This window comes from Grampus griseus, assembly GCF_964374135.1.
Source record: "Grampus griseus genome assembly, chromosome: 8".
Classification (NCBI taxonomy): Eukaryota; Metazoa; Chordata; class Mammalia; order Artiodactyla; family Delphinidae; genus Grampus; species Grampus griseus.
Window position 1 is genome coordinate 53,997,596 of NC_139002.1, and position 20,514 is coordinate 54,018,109.

At 48.7% G+C, this 20,514-nt stretch overlaps 1 protein-coding gene across 1 annotated transcript; it reads left to right on the forward strand.

Moving 5' to 3' along the window:
* Window positions 1-1,362: 1,362 nt before the first annotated feature.
* On the forward strand, window positions 1,363-15,271 carry KCTD21 (potassium channel tetramerization domain containing 21). Its single transcript, XM_082659932.1, has 2 exons — window positions 1,363-1,398; window positions 13,970-15,271. The coding sequence occupies exon 2, from the start codon at window positions 14,000-14,002 to the stop codon at window positions 14,780-14,782; it is 783 nt and encodes a 260-aa protein (XP_082516058.1). The 5' UTR covers window positions 1,363-1,398; window positions 13,970-13,999; the 3' UTR covers window positions 14,783-15,271.
* Window positions 15,272-20,514: the final 5,243 nt, after the last annotated feature.

The window sequence follows — 20,514 nt, forward strand, 5'->3', positions numbered from 1 at the left end:
CTCTAGTCAGCAGCATTTCTCTCTGTATTTTTTAACTGAACTTCTACCCAAGGCAGTCCCAGGAAGGATCCCCTCGCCATACTACTGGGAGGCACTCCTTTGGGCCAAACTGTCGCAAGAAAAAAAAAAAAAGGTGGGGTGGGGGAAGGTTACTAGTAAAACCCAACTGCCCTTTTACCGAAGGAGAACTGAGGAGGAGAAGGGAAGAAGGTGGGAGCATATATTCGCTTCTCAGGAAGCCAGCCCCAATGGGGGCCACCCCTCACATACCTCTGATGCCCGTGTCCCCACCCCCATCCCAGGCTTTCTGGAAGGGCGGGCACCAGGCTGACACATCGAGGTCTCTTGTTCGCAAGGGTTCTTGTAGGGGGAGTACGCCCTGGCCGAGGATGCTGAGAATAGCAGAAGCCCATTCCAAGCGGAGGCGGCCGCTTGGCCCCTCAGTTTGCACCCCAGCTCGACCCCACCCCTCCCTCCAGTTATACCAGTGCACCCGCTCCCAGCCCAGACTGGGGCTGCGGATCCCACGAAAGGCTGGCGAGCTTCATGACACTGGGCGCCGGTGCCCTCAGCCCTGAGGGGGGCGGGGGCAGGGGCGGTATCTCTATATACACAATTGATGAAGGAGATTGCGGCCCAGAGAGGGGCAGCTACTCGCCCAAGGTCACACAGCAAGGCCCAGTATGCACCTAGACCTCCCGCTTCCCATCCCCGGACTCTAAAAGCCCTACGCGCGCGTCCCGGCTCTCGAACCATCTGGGTGCAGTCACTCCCTCCCCACAAGCTACACACACGCCCCAGCCCCCTTACCTCTGGAACCCCAGTAGCCCCTGCCTCAGAGTCAGCTCCTGGGCGGGGCGCTCAGGCCGGGCAGGACCAGGCTGGGCCAGGCTAGGTCAGGGCGGGTCCTTTGCTTCCCCCAGAGTGGAGACGCCCTCCGCCAGGTCCCAGACGACAAGGGATGCTGCTTCCACTGAAAAGCCCAACCTCTCCACCCGCTCTGCACAAGTCTGGAACAGGGGAGCCCAACTCGGCGGCGCGGCCACTGGGCTGCGGGACGAAGTGGGGAGGAGGGGCGAGGTGCGGGAAACGGGGCGGAGCCGGAGCGGGGGCCACCCCGCGAGCAGCCACTAGGGCCGCGTCCCCTTTAAGGCCAGCCGGCCTGAACGCTGGCGGGGGCGGGGTGAGAGCTGGACGGCTAACTGCAATGCCTCCTGGGAGATGGAGTTCGAAGTCGACGCGCCGAGCTGCAAAGAGCCCATGGAGGACTACAAGTTCCCGAGCGCAGCGCGCGGGTCCCGGGCCGCCACGCCCCTAGGCTGGGCTCCGGCCCTCCGCCCCCCTCGCAAAGCTGCGCTGGCCGCCCGCGGAGGGGAGGTTGCCGAGCGAGGGCAGGAGGTGGGTGCGGCGCGGCCGGGGGCACGGGGCGCAGGGACTGCTGGTGAGGGAACGGCCCACCTGGGCACCTGTCCTACCCCGAGAGGTCATCTAGCCTACCCTAGCCTCGCCATTCTCATCTGTGCAATGGGGATAGCAACGCCCGTGGCTTGGGGGGAGGGGACGTTTATGGAGAAGAAGGGGCGGAGCGGGTGGAAGGAGCCTGGATGGCTGGTGATAGTAAGAAAAGCCCGGATAATAAGGGCCGAGACTGGGGGAGGAGTCTGGTGGGTGGGGCATGGAGGGGCGGGGTCTCTAGATAAGGAGAACACGCGTGAGATCGGAGAAGGGGCTGCAGAGTGGATGCTGAGAAAGCCAATGAGGCAAGCCTGGTATGGATTGGGTGGAACGGGCCGAAAAGCGTTGGGGAGGGAGGGGTGGAGACGCAAAGATGCAAAGTATCCCTCTCGGCCCTGGAAAGCCTAGTGTCAGCAGCGCTGATATGGTTTGGGTAAGAGGTTGCCCGAATGGGTAAATGCCTGTGGATGCACAGAACACCTTTCTTTCCTTGTGACTAGAAGTAAAGAGCCCATCCCATGAACTCTGCGTCACATATATGGGTTCATTCAATTCACACCCTGTGAAGACGGCACCATATCTCTTTACAGTTGAGGAACCAGAGGCTCAGAGAAGTAAAGTGACTTGCCTAAAGCCACCCAGGATTCCTTACTCCAAAGAGCCCGCTTTTTTTCCCTGCACTGCACGGAGGTAGAGGTTTAATCTGTAGTGAATGGCAGGGAACAGACGAAAGTGTCCATGTGCTGCCCTTAACAGGTTGTGTGACAGGACCATCTTCCTCAACCCTTCTCAGTGCCAACCTAAGGCAACCCTCCTATGCTTATTGTTAGGATGAAATGAGGCGATGGGTTTGAAAGCCATTTGTTTATAAATTATCCTTTTTGGGAGGAACAGGAAGACCATAAGGAAGAGTGGTCAAAATGAGGTGCTTGGGCCTGAGGAAAACCACAAGGTGAAGCCTGAGGGTGAGCCAAGAGGATGAAGGAAAATTCTGGAAGAGGGTGGGGGATGGTGATAGTTATTGGAAGTCTGCACCAGATGAAAGAATACTTTGCTGTGCAAACCAGGTCAGGTGGCTTCCCTTCTCCAGCCCACTTTTCCCAGTTGGCCAACTCCTTTAGGGGTCCATGTGTGTCACCTGAGTCTGGGAAGCACCTTTTCTCTCTGTGGTGTGGGCATAATGGAGCAGGCTGTGAGCGTCTTAGAGATATGAACTGGGCAAAACAGGGCTAAAGATACAGCTCTTGGGTGTTGGGGGAGGCCAGGAAGGGTGGTGCCCCCAGACAGTACCCAGGGCTGTGAGCCAGAGTCTTTATCTGGTGGGCTGTGTGCCAGAGTCTGTATCTGGTGGGCTGTGTAAGGTGGGGAAGATGGCTCCAGTTTATTGGGAGACACGTTACTCACTTGAAGTGTTGTCATCCTTGAAATTTAGCCAACTATGCTCTGTCCATCCCCTACACACTATATTTACTTCCACGTAATTACCTGGGCCTTGCCCTGTGCCTCAGATTCCAAATTAAAAATTCAAGAGACTATTTCAAAATAAAAAGTTTTAAAAATTCAGGAGAGATTGGTAAACCTCCCTATTGGTAGATGAGAGTCTGGGACTAGGAAAATGGATCTGACTAAATGGGAGGAGTTGTCCCCCTTCCCCTGCCTGCCTACTTCTTGGGGTACAGAGAGGGGAGATCCCTGTCCTAACAGGGTGACCAGGCACCCATTTACTTAAGGAAAGTGGGCCTTGGTAAGGAGTGAGAATAAAATGCTCTGGAGATGCAAAGAAGGGAAGAATGAATTGCAGCTGAGGGGCCTGGCAGATGACTGGCATTTTCTTTGCAGTGCAGGCAGAGGGATAGCAGATGCCAAACTGCAGAGATAGGAGAGGGCCTGGCATGGTCTATAAAGTAGGGATAATAATAAGCACCTTTATCTATGAGATTAACATGCATAAAGTACATAGCACAATAGTAACTGCTCAGTAAATGTCAGCCATTTTTATTACTGCTATTGTTGTTGTTATGATCACCATCATATGCCCAAGAATCGGTCTAGGGCCACACAGCTAATAAAGGGGCAGAGCCTGATTCAAACGTAGGCCCAGGTGATGCCAAAGCCCATGCACTTTCCTCTCCCCCCAAAGCCCCTACAGTTCTTTCTACCCATCCACATCTTTGAGGGCCAGAAGTGGCCCCTCTTTGTTAACATTCTTGGTAAGCCATGACAGGAGTTTCTTTTCTGCTTTAGTAGCAGAGACTCTGGGTTCAGGAGAAAGCAGGGGAAACAAGTCCTAAACAGCCATCTTCTCCCAGCCTGGATCTCAGCATGGAGACAGGCAGGCTTAGTGTTGTGGTTTCTGTGGGGGGTTTAGTCTATGTAGAAAGACCACTCGGATTTAAATTCTAACCCCTCCACCGACTGCGGGCTACTTTAGCTAAGCCCTGGTTGGCTTCCTCCAGAGCGCTGAGACGTCAGGAGAAGATCATGAGATGTTAATGCTTCTTAGTAGTAGTAACAACATCTAATATTCATGGAATCTGGCTATTTACTGGGGCCGGGCACACTGACTGGAACTTTACATCTACAGTCCCAGGAGGCAAGTGTTCTTTTCTTGCCCCTTCCTTCAAAATAAAAATATTTTTAGAATTTTCAAGCCTACAGACAAGTTTAAAGAATAGCCTTTCACCTAGATGCACCGATTCACATTGCCAGTTTCGCTTTTACACACGCACAATTTTTGCTAAGCTATTGAAAAGTTATAGGCATCTCCACACTTGGCCCCTAAATTCTTCAGCGTGTATCTCCTAATTATAACATGTTGCAACATAACCATAACACCAGTATCATACCTAAGAAAATTAGCAAGAACTCAATATTGTCTAATAAACAGTTGAGATTCAAATTTCTCCAACTGCCAAAAAAAATCTCATATATTTTTTTAATCAGATACAGTCAAGATTCATTCATTGCATTTAATTATATCTCTTTAAGCAACTCATTTAATCTAGATAGAGCCCCTCTACCTGTTTCAACTTATTTTATAAATAATTGGGTTCAGTTTGGTTTTTTGTTTTTGTTTTTTCTGGCAATGTTGTGTACTTACTGAATCACATTAGGAGGCATATGATACCAGAGCCCTACTATCCATGAATGCTGTTTGATTATTGGATAAGGTAACAGCCTGATCTCTCTATAAAAGGGTAAGTTTTTTCCTCTTGTAACGAACAAGTAGTCTGTAGAGTGATTCTTTGAAACTGCCGAAATTGTGTCCAGGATAACCTTTCACTCCACATCTGTTGATCCTTGCCAGAATAGCAACATTGAGGGTTGCAAAATGGTAATTTGCTAATTATGTCATTCTTTGTATACTTATTAGCTGGTATTCTTTGTTACAGAATAACTTTTTCTCTGTGTGTGTGTGTGTGTGTGTGTGTGTGTGTGTGTGTGTCTTTCTCATTCCCTCTCCTGTCCCTCTCTTTTTTCTTTTTGGAGTAACATAGACTCATGATTATTTTTTTTAACTCAATGTGTTATAACCTATTATCATCATTAATCTTTTTGGTGTTCAAATTATCCCAAATTTGGCCAATGAGAGTCCCTTCAGGTCTGCTCCTGTGTTTTGGTTTTGGTTTTGTTTTGGGGGAGGAGATATAATTGACATATAACATTGTATTCATTTTAGGTGTAAACATGATTTGATATGTGTATATATTGCAAAATGGTCACCACACATAGTTACAAAATTTTTTTTTCTTGTGATGAGAACGTTTAAAATCTGCAGATCTGCATTCTTTTGACTTCACCTCAGTAATCTTTGATTTCTTCTTTGCTGTCTGGAAAGAGATGTTCCAGGCTCACCTTAAACTTTTCCTGTCAAAGTGCTGGAAGTACTGGAATCATCAGTTCCTCCAGGAAGCCCTGGTTTCGTTTTGTAGGAGACAACGTTTAAAAAACAAGATCTGGGGTCAGGTGTGCTCATTGCTACTCGGGTATCGTTGCTAGGCTCTTGAGCAGAGCTAAGAAATGATAGATGGATGGATGGATAAATAGATAGATAATTATCAATGCCTTGTAGATTCATTGTTAAAACAATTGGTCCTCACTGTGTAAAAGGAGTAGATTGCATGTAAAATAGCTTCATTATGGAAGCTCAGTGAGCAGTATTGTAGGGAATTACACAGAAAGAGCCCTTGCCTGTGCTAAGGCTCTGTGAGTGTATGGGCTGTTGGCTAGGACCTATGTGTCTGGGTTCAGTCTCTTGCTCAGGGACCCGGGTTAGAGAAGATCCCAGGCTGCCTCCAAAGGACTGGTCCTCTGAGTAGTGTCCAAACCTGGAACCTCCCAGAGGCTGTGACTCAGAGGTCAAGAATGGACACAAAGTCCTGGGCCAGGGACTCATCTTCCTTGGTTTGTGAAATAAAGATAATGTGATCTGTCCTGCCTGCATCCCAGAGTTGTTGTAAGGATCAATATATATTTATTTTTTTAAATTACTAATCAGTCTTTTCAACACATTTATTACAAAATTCCTTCCCCTTTTCATTGTCTTAATACCATAGTTCATTGCCTTATAGTCTGATTTCCTACATAAAACTAAGATATATTATGCTTTTTCAAATATTCTTTCAGGTTATCACTCACCAATTTTTCCAAAATAAGATTTTAATCTTTTTTTTTAACCTTTTGAAAAAATACTTTTGGGAGTTGGACTAGGATAGCATAACAACTGTAATTAATTTTAGAAGAACAACTTTAAGATATTCCCTCTCAGAATCATCACAGGTCTGTCTTTATTCAAATCCTGTTTATGCTTCTTAATAAAATGTCATAGCTTTGTTTCTGAAGGGGGCACAGGTTTGAAGAGAGACCTCACTTGGAATTCTAGCTCTCCTACCTCTAGCTGTGTGATCTTAAGCAGTTGTCTTCACCATTCTGTGCTTCAGTTTTATAATCCAGAAAACTGCGATGATAATCGTACCTACCTCACAGCCTCAGTGTGGTGTTTTAATGAGATAATCTACAGGAAAATGACTCACGTAGCTCGGGGCATGTCCTCAGTGCTCAGGAAATGTTGATTCTCTGTGCACTGGTCTCATGTAGGTCAGAATCAAATTGAGGGGCAGGTTTGAGAGCACCTGGTAAGAGGTAGGAGGGGACAAGTGACGAACCTCTCCAAGGGGTTTGGCTGCTGAATTCCCAAGGAAGTCATTCAGAGCATGGCAGTCAGACAGGCCTGGGCTTGAATCCTGACTCTGCCAGTGCTTTCTTTGGGCAAGTTACCTACCTCTTAGGGCCTCAGGTTCTCATTTGTTAAGTAAGATAATACTTTCCTCAAAGGAATGTTACGAGGATTAAATGAGTTAATGTGTATAACACACCTAGCACAGGTACGGTACCCAATAAGTCCTCACCGGGCAATAGCTGTGTCCCTCGTGAGGCCTGCAGGAATGGAGACATAGTTTTAAAGTAAGACTCTCTAGAGCAACGTCTTGACTGCCCTTTCTTATGGGACACCTACTCTCAAAGCATTATATTTCCTTTGTTACAATTAGAGGTTGCAACTGGGTGATTTTTCAGGCCCCAGACTGGGATTGGCCCTTCACATGGTACCAGGCTGGGCCTTAAGATTCACCACCGCTCGTTTTGGCCACAGACCCATTTCAGGGAGGAGAGAATTTCCAGCCAACTCCGAAGTTCCCAGGCCCCCTGGCCTTCCCTGCCCAGTCAGATGGTCTGAGGATCCACATGGCATAATTTCCTGGTTTTCTCAGAGAGGGAAATAGGCTGATCTTTTTCTTGGTTCTTTTCAAGTAGAGAGGCAGACTTGGAAAGTCTCTTGCTTAAGAAAAATTATTTGTTCAGACACAGTGGTAGGGTTTCTTTTATCTCCTACTTCGTGGTTCAGTTTGCATTCTCATTCATCTTTTCTAATCTGGCTTTTAAAAACCTGGCTTTTTGTGTTTTGCTGCTTTGTCATTAGGCATCATGAGTTGGTATTAAAATAGAAGGGTATAGACCTCTAGTGGACTTGTGGTGTGTCAGCTGTGGAGGGGCTCCAGGCCATCCAGGATCCTGTCCCCATATCCTCAGATGTGAGTGGGCAGAGTCCCAGGCCAGCCATGAACGAGCTGCCGAAAGACCTACCCCAGCCTGATCTGGACAGAGAATAAGGGAGTATGCATCTCCCACTCACGCTGGGACCTCAAGGTGGGAAGGGGAAACTATCAGAGGTGTTGGATCCACTGACCTGGATTCAGATCGCAGCTCCTCCAGTGACTAGCTCTGTAACCTTGAGCAGTCTCTTAACCTTTCTGAGCCTCAGTTTCCGTATCTGTAAAATAGAGATAATAGAATCTATCTCACAGGGTGCTCGTAAAGACATCAAATGAGGTAATGCATGTACAGAATCAGCACAAGAGTATCATCCTCTGTACTTTTCTATATATTTTTATTAAAAATAAATAAAATGCTACCATGTGTTAGGTGAAGCATTATAAAAGCAGGTGGTGTGCTCAGCAGGTGGTAGCTAGTATCTTGTCAAGCAAGCCGCATAGCAGTATTTTAAAAGGCTACTTAAGGGATTCTCACACTTGCTGAAGCTATTAAACAGCCTTTCGTTGCTATTACAACTCTCAGCAACCTGTGCAGTGGGAAGGGACTGAGCTTTCCACTGGCTGGCTGTGTGTCCTGGGCAAGTCCTCAGTCTGATCTGAGTCTCTGTTTCCTGTCTGCCAAACAGAATGATGCCTGTTTTGTAGGATTGCTATATGAATTAAAAGGGCTGATGGGTGTAAAGGCCTCGGGTGTAGTGGAATGCTCAGCGCATGTTCATTCCTTCCTCTCTCAGCCCCTGCCCCAGAGTCCCCCCCACACCTACTGTGTGCTAGGCAGTGAATATGCAGGGACACTGCTCTCACAGAGATCACAAACTAGGCAGTGGTTTTCACAAACAATTTTCATCACAACCCACAGTATGAAGGTACACTCTATATCACAATCCAGTTCCTCTTCCTTTCTCTGTCTCTCTCACACACACACAAAGGGAACAAAAGTTTCACAACACTATATATGTAAAACTGATCATAACCCAGTGTATTGTATTTTCCGTGACACAGTCAGTCTTGATTTTTTTCCCAGTTTATGAAGGCATAATTTATGTGCAGTAAAAGTCACCCTTTTTAGGTATACAGTTATATGAATTTTTATAATCTTTATACAGTCATTTGTCTACCAGCACATCAAGATATAGAATATTTCCATCCAAAATATTCCTTCATGCCTGTTTGTAGCCAGTCTTACCCCTAGCCTCTCCAGTCACTGATCTGATTTCTGTCTCTCTAGTTTTGTCTTTTCCAGAATGTTGTATAAATAAAATCATATGCCATGTAACCTTTTGAGGCGGGCTGCTTTCACTTAATAGAATGCTTTTGAGATTCTTCTGTGTTGTGGTGTGTGTCAGTAGCTAGTGCCTTTATATTGCTGAGTCATATTCCATTGTATGGATGTACCACAATTTGTTTATCATTTACATTTTAGTTTCTGGGATTGGGCAATTCCAAAGAAAGCTGCTATAATCACTCACACATGGGTTTTTGCACGGACATGTGTCTTCATTTCTCTGGGATAAGTATCTAGGAGTAGGATTGATGGGTCATATGGTAACTGGATGCCAAAAACTGTTTTCTACTGTGGTTGCACCATTTTGCATTCTCACTGGCAATGTGTAAGAATTTCCATTGCTCTATGCACTTATCAGCATTTGGTATTGTCACATTTTTCATTTGAGCCATTGAAATAGGTATACTGTGGTTTTAATTTTCATGTCCCTAATGACTAAGGATACCAAGCATCTCTTCATGTGATTATTTGTCATCTATATATCTTCTCAGTGAAGGTGCTTGTTTAGATCTTTTGCCCACTTTTTAGTTGGGTTGTTTATTTTCTTACTGAGTTTTGAGAGTTCTTTATATATTCTGGTTAACAATCATGTATCAGATAGGTGTTTTGCAAATATTTTCTTGCAGTTTGTGTCTCATTTTCATTTTTTTAATATAATTTTTTAAAATTTATTTTATTTATTTATTTTTGGCTGTGTTGGGTCTTCATTGCTGCGCGCGGCGAGTGGGGGCTCCTCTTCGTTGCGTTGCGTGGGTGTCTCATCGCGGTGGCTTCTCTTGTTGCGGAGCACGGGCTCTAGAGCGCAGGCTCAGTAGTTGTGGCAAGGGGGCTTCATTAGTTGTGGCTTGTGGGCTCTAGAGCGCAGGCTCAGTAGTTGTGGTGCATGGGCTTAGTTGCTCCGCGGTATGTGGGATCTTCCCGGACCAGGGCTTGAACCCATGTCCCCTGAATTGGCAGGCAGATTCTCAACCACTGCGCCACCAGGGAAGCCCTCATTTTCATTTTTTTTAACAGTGTCTTTCGAAGAGGAGAAGTTTTTCATTTGGATGAAGTCTAGTTTATTAAATTTTCTGTGATTTGTGCCTCTTAGGTCCTATCCAAGAAATCTTTGCTAACAGAAAGTCAGATTTTCTCCTAGAAGTCTTATAGTTTTAAAAAGATTTTACATTTAGGTCTGTGATCCATTTTGAGTTAATTTTCATATATGTTACAAGTTATGAGTTGAGGTTCTCTTTTTGCATATGGATATCCAGTGATCTTCATCTTGAGAAAGCCAGGGAGGAGGGCCATATGCAAAGCAGATCATTACATGATGGAATGGTGGGCTGTGCAAGGGACCAGAAACCCCAAGAGGAGAGCTGGGAAGGTGGAGATCTGGGGACTGCCTTATCGAGGCAGTGACTCATAGGCTGGGCCTTACAGGTTGACTGCGGAGATGGTGGAGAAAGTGAAGAAGGGTGGTACAAGGAGAGCAAAGGCAGGGCAGGTGAGGGCGGATGCGGAGGTGTCAGGAGTCCTGGAGCATAGAGTGTGGGGAGAGGCAGGATCAGAGGTAAGATTGGATGAGCTGGGTGGTTAGAGCAGGCAGTACTATGTCAGGAAGATCGTCCTGCAAACTAAAATGGAAAGTGGACAGAAAGGCGGAAGGGAGCCAAGTGAGGATGTTGGGGGAGCGGGGATGAGGCCTGAGCTCCAGGAGTTGCCATAGGGACAGGTACAAGGGGACAGTTGAGAAAAATGTCAGGATGCGCAGTCAGGGCTGCCTCCCAGGCTCAGGCAGACGGGCGGCTAAGAAGAGTCAGCAGCAGGTTCTGGGGAAGAGGAGTTCTGTGCGAGGCTTCTGGTACCCATAGAAAATTCAGGTGGAGGTGTCCAAGAGGCAGCTGGGTACACAGGGGGGCTGGAGCTCCGTGGCCAAACCCGCCTGCCACATTCATGAAGCTTCTTCAGCCCCGCCAGGTGCCAGTTCCTACGCCCCTGTGTCACTGTGGCTCTCAAACAGAGCCTGTGGATTTGCCATGGTGGACACCGTGGCACTGTGACTAGGAAACAGGGGCTTGAAGGGCTGCGTTCTCTGACTCCTGGGTCTGGGGAGAATACCACAGGGCGCACCCTCGTCTGGGGTCAGGAGACCTGCCTTCTAACCAGCCTCCGCCCTGACTGGCAGCAGCTCCTGGTGCTGCCCTGGACAAATGATCAGGAGCCTCACTGCAGGGCTCAGGGGCAGGAAGGCAGGTGCTCTGCTGCTTTTGCAAGCAGAAAAATAGGAGTCTGGGTGCCCGTCCGAGGGCCCCCAGGTACGCCCTGTGGCTCCTCATTGTCGTCCCTACCCCTGTGCTTTGAGCTCTTCAGAACTAATGTGCTTCGGAGATACGGGGTCTGCAGCCCATGGAACTGTCAGGAAAGACAGCCCAGCCTAAGCCTGCTCTTTCCATGGAGCTGAGCCACTTCACAGAGCCTGGGCCTTAAATCAAACAGGAAAAGAGACTGGAAACTAGGTCCGGCTCCTGCCTGGACCCCCTGGAGACAAAATTGGCCAGACTCAGGCCCCAGGCCAAGCATCCACCTCAGCTGCAGGTCTCAGCACAGCCACCCCTGCTTCCTCGGAGCCCTCCCCCACTCCCTCTCTGTTGGACACCCCCTCCAACACTGTCTCACAGCCCATCTGCTCCAGGCTTCTGCTGATGATTTTGTAACTTCATCATGGGCTTGTTTCCCTTCAGACACTGCAGATGGTTAATGTCTCTCTGTGATATCAAAGTGCCCCATTACACAGGGAAAGAATTGCAAAGGGCCCTCCCCACAGAGAGTTGGGTGGGACAGCCGAGCATCTTCCACACCCAGCATGGCCTCCACCCTCTGAAGTAAGGGGGTCTCAGTGCAGTCGGCCTCCTCAGAAGGCAGGGGTGGGGTGAGAACTGCCCTGGCCCGCTTGCCACCCCTGCTGGGTGACTTTCGGGAAGTCCCCCCCTTGGACCTCTGTTTTCCCATCTGGACAGTAAACATGCCAGAATTAATTCCAGACCTACTCCCACATCTCTTGGTACATCTTCCTTCCTTCCTTCCTTCCTTCCTTCCTCCCTCCCTTCCTCGCTTCCTTCCTCCCTCCCTTCCTCCCTCCCTTCCTCCCTTCCTTCTCTTTTTTTCTTTCTTTCTTTCATTGTTGAGGTAGAGTTGATTTACAATATTAGTTTCAGGTTTACAGCATAGAAATTCAAAATTTTTATAGATTATACACCATTTAAAGTTACTATAAAATATTAGCGATATTCCCTGTGCTGTAATTGGTACATTTCTCTTGTTACTGCACCCTCACTGTCTCTTGCTGTGGTCTCCTCTGCCAGCCTGGGCTCTTCTCAAGGGCAGCAGTGGGGCTGATTCCTCCCTGTGCCCTCCACACCTAACATTAGAGGAAAATTGCTGAATTCATTGCACAGGCTGGCTCCTGGGAAAGTATCGTGTTGGAAGCCAAAAAGGTACATCCCCTGATTTCTAGAACCTTAAAGAAAAGTTAGAATCCAAGACTTCAGGTTGAAGGAGACACCAGCCCTAGACACTAGAGGCTGTGAGATCAGTGGGGGAATAGTGAGGGAGGGTTGTTAAGGAGTGGAGTGGGTAAAGAGCCTTCAGGAAGGGTGCTTGGTTGCAGAGTCCCACATTTGCGCTGACCTCAAAGCAAGTTTCAGAGGAGGCTGGAGTGCCATCATGGTAGAAAAGGGCAGGCCATCAGGAGCCAAGAGCATCTTCATGGCAAGGCAAGTTGTCATGGGAGGATGAGAATCCAGAAAGGAGTGTCCAGAGGGTTGAGTGACCCATTGTGGGCCTGGTAGATAGACGGAAGTGGTACTGATCACAGCCATTTGTTGTGAATTCTTTTAGATGGAAAAAATAATTAAATAAGAAGGCAACATCGGTACAGCAGCAGGAGCACGGGGCTTGAAGTCCTAAATCTCAGAACATCTGTTAAGTACCTACAGTGGACCAGTCTTTGGCTAATAAGCATGAATACATTTTTCTCTCTCATATAAAGGAACCTGGGCTTGAATCCTGGCAGGACCCTTCACCGGTCTGAATGACCGGTGAATGAATCCTGACACAGTTTCCCTATCTGCACAGTGGGGATGATTGATGATATTGTCTATGTCAAAGGATAGTATGTAAGCAAATGTACGTAGGAGCAGCTAGCATAGCATTCAGTCCAGGCACATTATCTTTCTTTCCTTAGACCAGTGGTTCTCTGTCCTAACTGAACATTTAGAATCAGCTTTTAAAAAAAACCAATGCTGGGCTTCCCTGGTGGTGCAGTGGTTGAGAGTCCGCCTGCCGATGCAGGGAACACGGGTTCGTGCCCCGGTCCGGGAAGATCCCACGTGCCGCGGAGCGGCTGGGCCCATGAGCCATGGCCGCTGAGCCTGTGCGTCCAGAGCCTGTGCTCCGCAACGGGAGAGGCCACAACAGTGAGAGGCCAGCGTACCAAAAAAAAAAAACAAAAACAAAAAAAAACCAATGCTGAGGCCACATTCCAGGCCAATTAAAACAATCTCTGGAGGGTGGAACCCAGGCTTTGTTTTATCTTTTCATTTCTTTCTTTTTTTTTTTTTTTAAACTCCCTAGTGAACCTAATATGCTTTAGACGGTGTGGCAATTATTACCCATCCATTTGTTCATCAAGTATTAATTTGTTTCAACTCCAAGGGACCTACAATAAGAAATTGAGAACTGTGACTACCCAGATGTTATGGACCGAATGATTGTGTCCCCCAAAATTATATGTTGAAATCCCAACCTCCAATGTGATGGCGTAAGGAGGTGGGGCCTTTGGAAGATTAGGTCATGAGGGTGGAGCCCTCATGAACAAGATTATTGCCCTTATAAAAGAGATTCCAGAGAGCTCTCTTACCCCTTCTGCCATATTAGGACACAGCGAGAAGACATCCCTCATCAGACATCAGATCTGTCCCTACCTTGATCCTCAACTTCCCAGCCTCCAGAACTGTGAGAAATAAATGTTTGTTACTTAAGCCACCCAGTCTATAGTATTCTGTTATACCAGCCCCAACAAACTAAGATATCAGATATAGTTGGGTAATGGTCATTTCTTACTTACCTCTCTCTGTAGGACTACTTCCCAGCACCCCAGCCTCCTGCCATGTCTGACCCCATCACACTGAATGTCGGGGGGAAGCTCTATACAACCTCACTGGCAACCTTGACCAGCTTCCCTGACTCCATGCTGGGCGCCATGTTCAGCGGGAAGATGCCCACCAAGAGGGACAGCCAGGGCCACTGCTTCATTGACCGTGACGGCAAAGTGTTCCGCTACATCCTCAACTTCCTGCGAACCTCCCACCTGGACTTGCCCGAGGACTTCCAGGAGATGGGCCTGCTCCGCAGGGAGGCTGACTTCTACCAGGTGCAGCCCCTGATTGAGGCCCTGCAGGAGAAGGAGGTGGAGCTGTCCAAGGCCGAGAAGAATGCCATGCTCAACATCACGCTGAACCAGCGTGTGCAGACGGTCCACTTCACTGTGCGCGAGGCACCCCAGATCTACAGCCTGTCCTCTTCCAGCATGGAGGTCTTCAACGCCAACATCTTCAGCACCTCTTGCCTCTTCCTCAAGCTCCTCGGCTCCAAGCTCTTCTACTGCTCCAATGGCAACCTGTCCTCCATCACCAGCCATTTGCAAGACCCCAACCACCTGACTCTGGACTGGGTGGCCAATGTGGAGGGCCTGCCTGAGGAGGAGTACACCAAGCAGAACCTCAAGAGGCTCTGGGTGGTGCCAGCCAACAAGCAGATCAACAGCTTCCAGGTCTTCATGGAGGAGGTGCTGAAAATCGCGCTGAGTGACGGCTTCTGCATCGATTCTTCTCACCCACACGCTGTGGATTTTATGAACAATAAGATTATTCGATTAATACGGTACAGGTAAAAGGACCCCAGCAACATTGGAGGGGGGCTTCCTAAAGCCAAGATCTTGGAGAGTGTCTCGCCAGCGGTGTGAGGCAGGCCACTGTACTAACCTGTATTAATCGTGTAGCAGGACTTGATTTCCCCCGTGATGCAGTCCACCTGTAGGAATCCATGTGTCCTCTTGACACAGCCACCTTTTTCCTTGCTACTTTGAGCTGGGGGTGGGCAGTTTGCTCTAAGTGAAGAGTCTGCCGACATGTCCTAAAAGAGGCCACAGGAGGACTTTTTGGCTAGACAAAGGAAAGCAGTTTTTTCTTGGGTCCAGCTCTCTCTGTACCATTAGGCAGTGCCTCACTTAGCCATCTGTAAACAGAGCCTCTGGTGGAGGGGATGGGGTGAGAACAAGAGGCTCCCTCTAGTTTCCCAGGACATGAAGTACCCAGAGATTCCCATCCTGCCTGCCCCTCCGTCCCTGGGATGTGGCCAGAACCTTGGACTTGCTTGGCTGGCTTGGAAATGAAGTGGGTAGTGAGGGTGGGATTTGAGCCTGGCATGGCCTGGAGGAATTAGCCTCCAGGCAGCGTTCAGGAGATGGGGATATCCCTCTTGACTGGGCCAGATCTAGGCCTTTGGGGATTTCCGGCTTCAGAAGTAAGCTGCTGTCCCTGCGAAGATTTGAAAGTATCTGGAGCCAGTGCAACGAAAGGCGCTTCGTAATGTGGCCTGATACCTGACTTTTGTAATCCTTTCCCCAAGAAGTTGAAGTCTCATTGAAATAGATCATTTAAAACAAATATATTATGGACTCTCAGGGTTGGAAAATGATTCAACAGTCGCTCAGTCCTCCCGCACCCCCAGAACACCCCAGCACCTTTGCGGCTGAGGGCTTCTCCCCAGTACCTTCAGGAGATCAACTATCCCTGCTTGCATACCCTCAGTGACAGGAAGCTCATCATCCCCAAGGCCAGCCCCTGCCGTAGTTGGCTGTTAGAAAGTCCTTCCTTACATTGAGCCGAAACCTGTCCTTCCACAACCATTTTCTGGTCCTGGTAGACCTTCCTTCTCACCCAAATGTGTATTTTCTCTTTCAAAATAGTCACTTTGAGAGGCCAGATACCTATTTTGAAAATATTATTACTCGATATTAGGATTCCCCTTGGGATTTGTCTTCAGAACCAAGCCCCTTTCATTCCCTGTAAGTCATCCCCATTTTGTCGTGGCTTCGCTTCATTTGTGACCCTCCCTCCTCACCAGACATGACTGTTCATGGCTTTTGACCATCTTCTGTTGAGTTTGAAGATTGCTACCCCAGAGGAAGGAGACCAGGGTCTTGGCAATGTGTAACAAGGAGCCTGGGAGTGACCTGAACCATAACATTGCCCTTGGAGTAAGCGTCCAGCCCTTAAAACACTGCTCTGAAGGATGTGGGCTTCTCCTGCAGTAGTTTCTGGGCATAACCAGCCCATGGACCTCCTTGGGGTGAGACCCTGAGCCACCACTTCCCAGGGGGTGATGAGCAGTGCGTGTCTCAAAGCTGCACATTATGATTCATCCCTGGCGTGAGGGTGGCCTTGGGAGTCCCAGAATCTTCCCCACTGGGCAGGGGCCCCCAGGGGATGGTCCGAAGAAGGGGCTTCCCATAGTTACACACTGTGAATAGGGAGCTTGTACGCTGGGCTGTGGGCAAGGCCACATCCCTTAGGTAGTAAAGGACTTTTCCCCCCTACAGTGGGACCCAGGAGTCTCTGATAACTGTCCCATGCCACCAGGCCAATGGTATTCAGGAAAGCCACTCAGGAGAACCCAATTTAGACCAGCCAGCAGAAGCTGTGACCATAGCAGAACAGTTCAAGGAAGAAATCTTATAAATCACCACTGTCTCTTTTTCTTTTCCATAAAAATTATTTCTCCATCTTTTCGGTGCTTCTTAATTCAAGCAGCTTGACTTTAGAGAAAGCACAGGTCCTGTGAAGCCACTAATTTGCTGTGTGACTTTATGCAAGTCACTTACCTCACTGAGCCATCTCTGTTTCTTCATCTGTGAAATGTGCATAACAGTAACACGTAACCCTACCTACCTCACAGGGCTGTTGTGAGGATCAAGTGAAATAATTTATGTGAGAATACAGTATAATTGATAAATGGTTGTTATTATTTTGTGTCTACACATAAGGGAAAAAACCTTGGCTTTGGAATCAAGCTGACCTGGGTCTGAATTCTGGCTCCATCACTTGCTGTGTAACCTTGGACAAGTCCCTGGGCCTCCCTGATTTGTTTCCTCATCAGATAACAATCCCACCTCCTAGTGTTCTGTGACTTGGTTGTGTATGTGAAAATTCCTAGCTAGGCCTGGCCCATAGGAGCTCAATAAATGTTTGCTCTTTTAGGAGTAATGATGGACTGTCATGCAGGAGACACCATGAGCATATAACAATTTAACAAGCCTTCTGGGGCACCTGGTGAATGGTCCCTGAGGATGGGAACAGCCACAGATAAGTTTAGTCTAGAAAAGCTTAGAGGGCCACACAGTGTGCTGTGGGAACTTGGGGAAAGCAAGCTTAGTACTCAGAAAAGGCATAATGGATGGTCGAGCTGGGCCTTTAAGGATAGGTTGGATGGTAACAAAATGAGCTAAGGAGGGCACCGTGGGCACTGGAAACGCCATGAGCCGAGGCCCGGGAGCCGTGCAGGTGAGGCGCCATGCAGGTGAGGCTCCACGCAGGGCCTCCACACAAAGGGAGCCACATGCAGTACATGCAGAGTGCTCACGGTGCCCGTCTCCCTCAGGTGAGTGCAGCCACCTGCTTAGTGCAACAGAGAGATACTGAGCCTGCAGGCGGCACCATCCCAGAGGACCAGTGAGTCAGGGTCGGCTGGGAGGCAGGCATGTGATTCTTGTCATGAGCCCCTAGCTGCCCGGAGCGAGACACAGTGGTGGTCAGTGATCTCAACCGGACTCAGTTTATTTAGCCTTTTGCACAGCTGAGAGCTTTGTCCCAACTAAAGGGCAATTCTGGGCACACGACCTTGTGAGCTGTCTGTTCCTCCCCGAGCCATGCAGAGGGATGGTCAGGGAGGGTGCTCTTGAGGGAACCCTAAGGCACTTGGCGTGACCACTTGGTGAGCCCTGCCACCAAACAGGGCCCCTGCATGCTGGAAGGCCAGCAGTAGCTGTCACCTCAGGCACCTCCTAAAGCTCTTTGCCCTCTTACAAAGGGCAAGCCTTCTGATGCTAGGTTCTGTCTTTGGGCCAGAGCTCCCTGTGCAGAGGTGGCCATGGCACCCCCCGTGCCAGCACCTCAGTGCCCTACACAGCCCCCCGGGCTAGGGTGTGGTCACTCTGCTTTGTAAACTTCTGTGTGGCCTAAAACATAGCGCTTTTGTAACTGCACCTTTGTTCACCCCAAACTTCCAGGTTTCTTTTACAAATCACTCCTAAGACAGGCTACTGTAAGTGGAGGCATAGCCAAGATCAGCCTAGGTCAATTTCACTTGTGTCCAGAGCACCAGCCCATCCCTTTCCTGAACTGTGGTCTGTTCACACTGACCACCCGAGTCTGCCTGTATCCCAGGGGCCTCAGGGCTGGTTGGGCAGTTGGCAGGGAAATGAGACCCCGTGATCATCTTGCAGCGCAAAACAACCTTGATAACGGGCCCATCAAAGGGAGGGGCCCAGGCTTCTTTCCAGGCCCTGTGGGGTCCTGGCTCTGGCAGCTCCATCTATCCAGACAGCCCTGTGACCTCAGTCTCCTTCAGAACCTTCAGGACAGTGTGGCACCAAACAGCTGTGGAGACAGTCTGGTGACATGCTCACCCCAGTCTGGGGTACAGGGACCAAGGGGGGCCCTGAAGAGAAAAGTTGGCCTATGGAAACCAGAGGACCACTGAGCAACCCATGGTACCCAGAACCCCACCCGACACAAAGACAACAAAATAAGCTCTGTGGTGCCACGGCTTAGCTCTGACTTCTGGGCAGGGAGTACATGCCCAGTCAGGTGTGTCTGACCTCACTGCCCCCTCTCCTGGACCTATTTTCCACCAAGTTCCCTGGCCCTCCCACCCCAATATACGTATTGGGGAGTATTTCAAAGCCTTTATCAACATTTCCCAGTTAACGGACGGCCCTAGAGTGTTCCACCCCATTCTTATGTCAGTCCCTCCCAAAAGCCTAGGTTCCCTTTTACTGAGGTGCTGGGTAAAGGCTCAGTTGAGTCACAGATCCTCTAGAGATCCTGCTGCATTGTGACATGGGTTCTCCCTTCCCAACCCCAATTAGTTCACTTTATAAATCCAGTACTGAATTTGCTTAAAAACACACCCTTTTGTTTGGCATCTCATAGGTTGCCAAGCTCCTTCCTGTCCATAGTTTCATTTCACAGAACCAAAGAATGACCATGCCATGCCATTCCACACCTCGCCTGCCCTTTACTACTTTGTCTACATAGCAAACGTCTGCTCATCCTTCAACACTCTGCATAAGCCTTGCCTCCTTGGCTCACCAAGGAGAGTTACTCCCAGCCCGCTCTGTACCACCCTATATCTGGTGTGGACTTTTATCAGCATACTGCAGCTGTTCACAGGCAGCGTTGTGCTGGTAAATATTAAACAACAACTAGCTCTCATGGAAACGCACTGCTCTGTAGCATCAGCCAATTTCCATGGTGTAAATACTCTCACAGTAGTCAATTTCAAGTCACCAACATGAAGTCACTGATCATCGGGGAAGAGAGGCACACAATGGGCTCTGGAGAGCCAGAGGGAGTGTGCTCCAGCACACCTCCGTGTCCCCCACTGAACCGCATGCTTCTGAGGGCCAGGGCTCTGGCTGGCTCTTTGTATCACCAGTGCTCGGCACACAGAAAGGGCTCAATCTATGTTTGAGGGACTCTGCCACCTGTGGAATAAGACATTTTTACCTCCTTGATGTCCTCTCTTGTTCAAACTCTATCTTGCTCAAAAGTCTTGCTCAAACTTTTTCCTGTAACACAAGAAAAAGTCCAAAGTTCCTGGCTCTTTCTATACAGGCTTCAACCTACTTAAGAGCACAGAATCTGGAGTTAGACTGCCTGGAATCAAATCCTGGCTTTGCCACTTAACGGCTATGTAACCTCTGGCCAGTTACTTAACCTCTCTCTTTCCTTGTCTGTAAAGTTGTGGTAATAGTACCTACAACCCATAGGGCTGTTGCAAGGGTTTGATGAGGAATACATCTTCAGCTTTTTGAATAGGGCCAGGAGTATAGTAAGTGCTCTACTTACTACCATTACTATAATTATTACTATCATCATCATCATTATTTTCTGTCCTCATCTTTCACTGCTGTCTTGCTTGCTCATGCCCTCAGTGTCCCCTGCATAATCCACATGGATTTTTAACTCCTGACCTTTGCCCAAGGCACTCCTACTGCTTAAAGCATCCCACCTCTCCTCTCCAGTGACCCAAACCCTGTCCATCCACAGTGGATACCCTTCTCACCCTCCACCACCCTCTCACTGAGCCCTTCCTCCTCTGGTCTTTCAGTGCCCTTCTGGTTGGCGTCTCCAGGGGTCTGAGAATCAGATCTCAAACCACAGGGTCTGTTTATTCACATACTCTTTTGAATGCCTAACATATACCAACCCCAGGGCTGGGCTCTGAGAAAGCAAAGGTGAACCCTGCACATGCCTCCCTCAGGGTGTGCAGTGGGGGAGAGAGACAGGTAAACAAATTCCAATAGGATGGGCAGTGCTAAGGTGGAAGTCTGTTCCAGGT

Coding starts and splice junctions, on each gene's coding strand:
- KCTD21 (XM_082659932.1), top strand. CDS start 14,000: ATGTCTGACCCCATCACACTGAATGTCGGGGGGAAGCTCTATACAACC.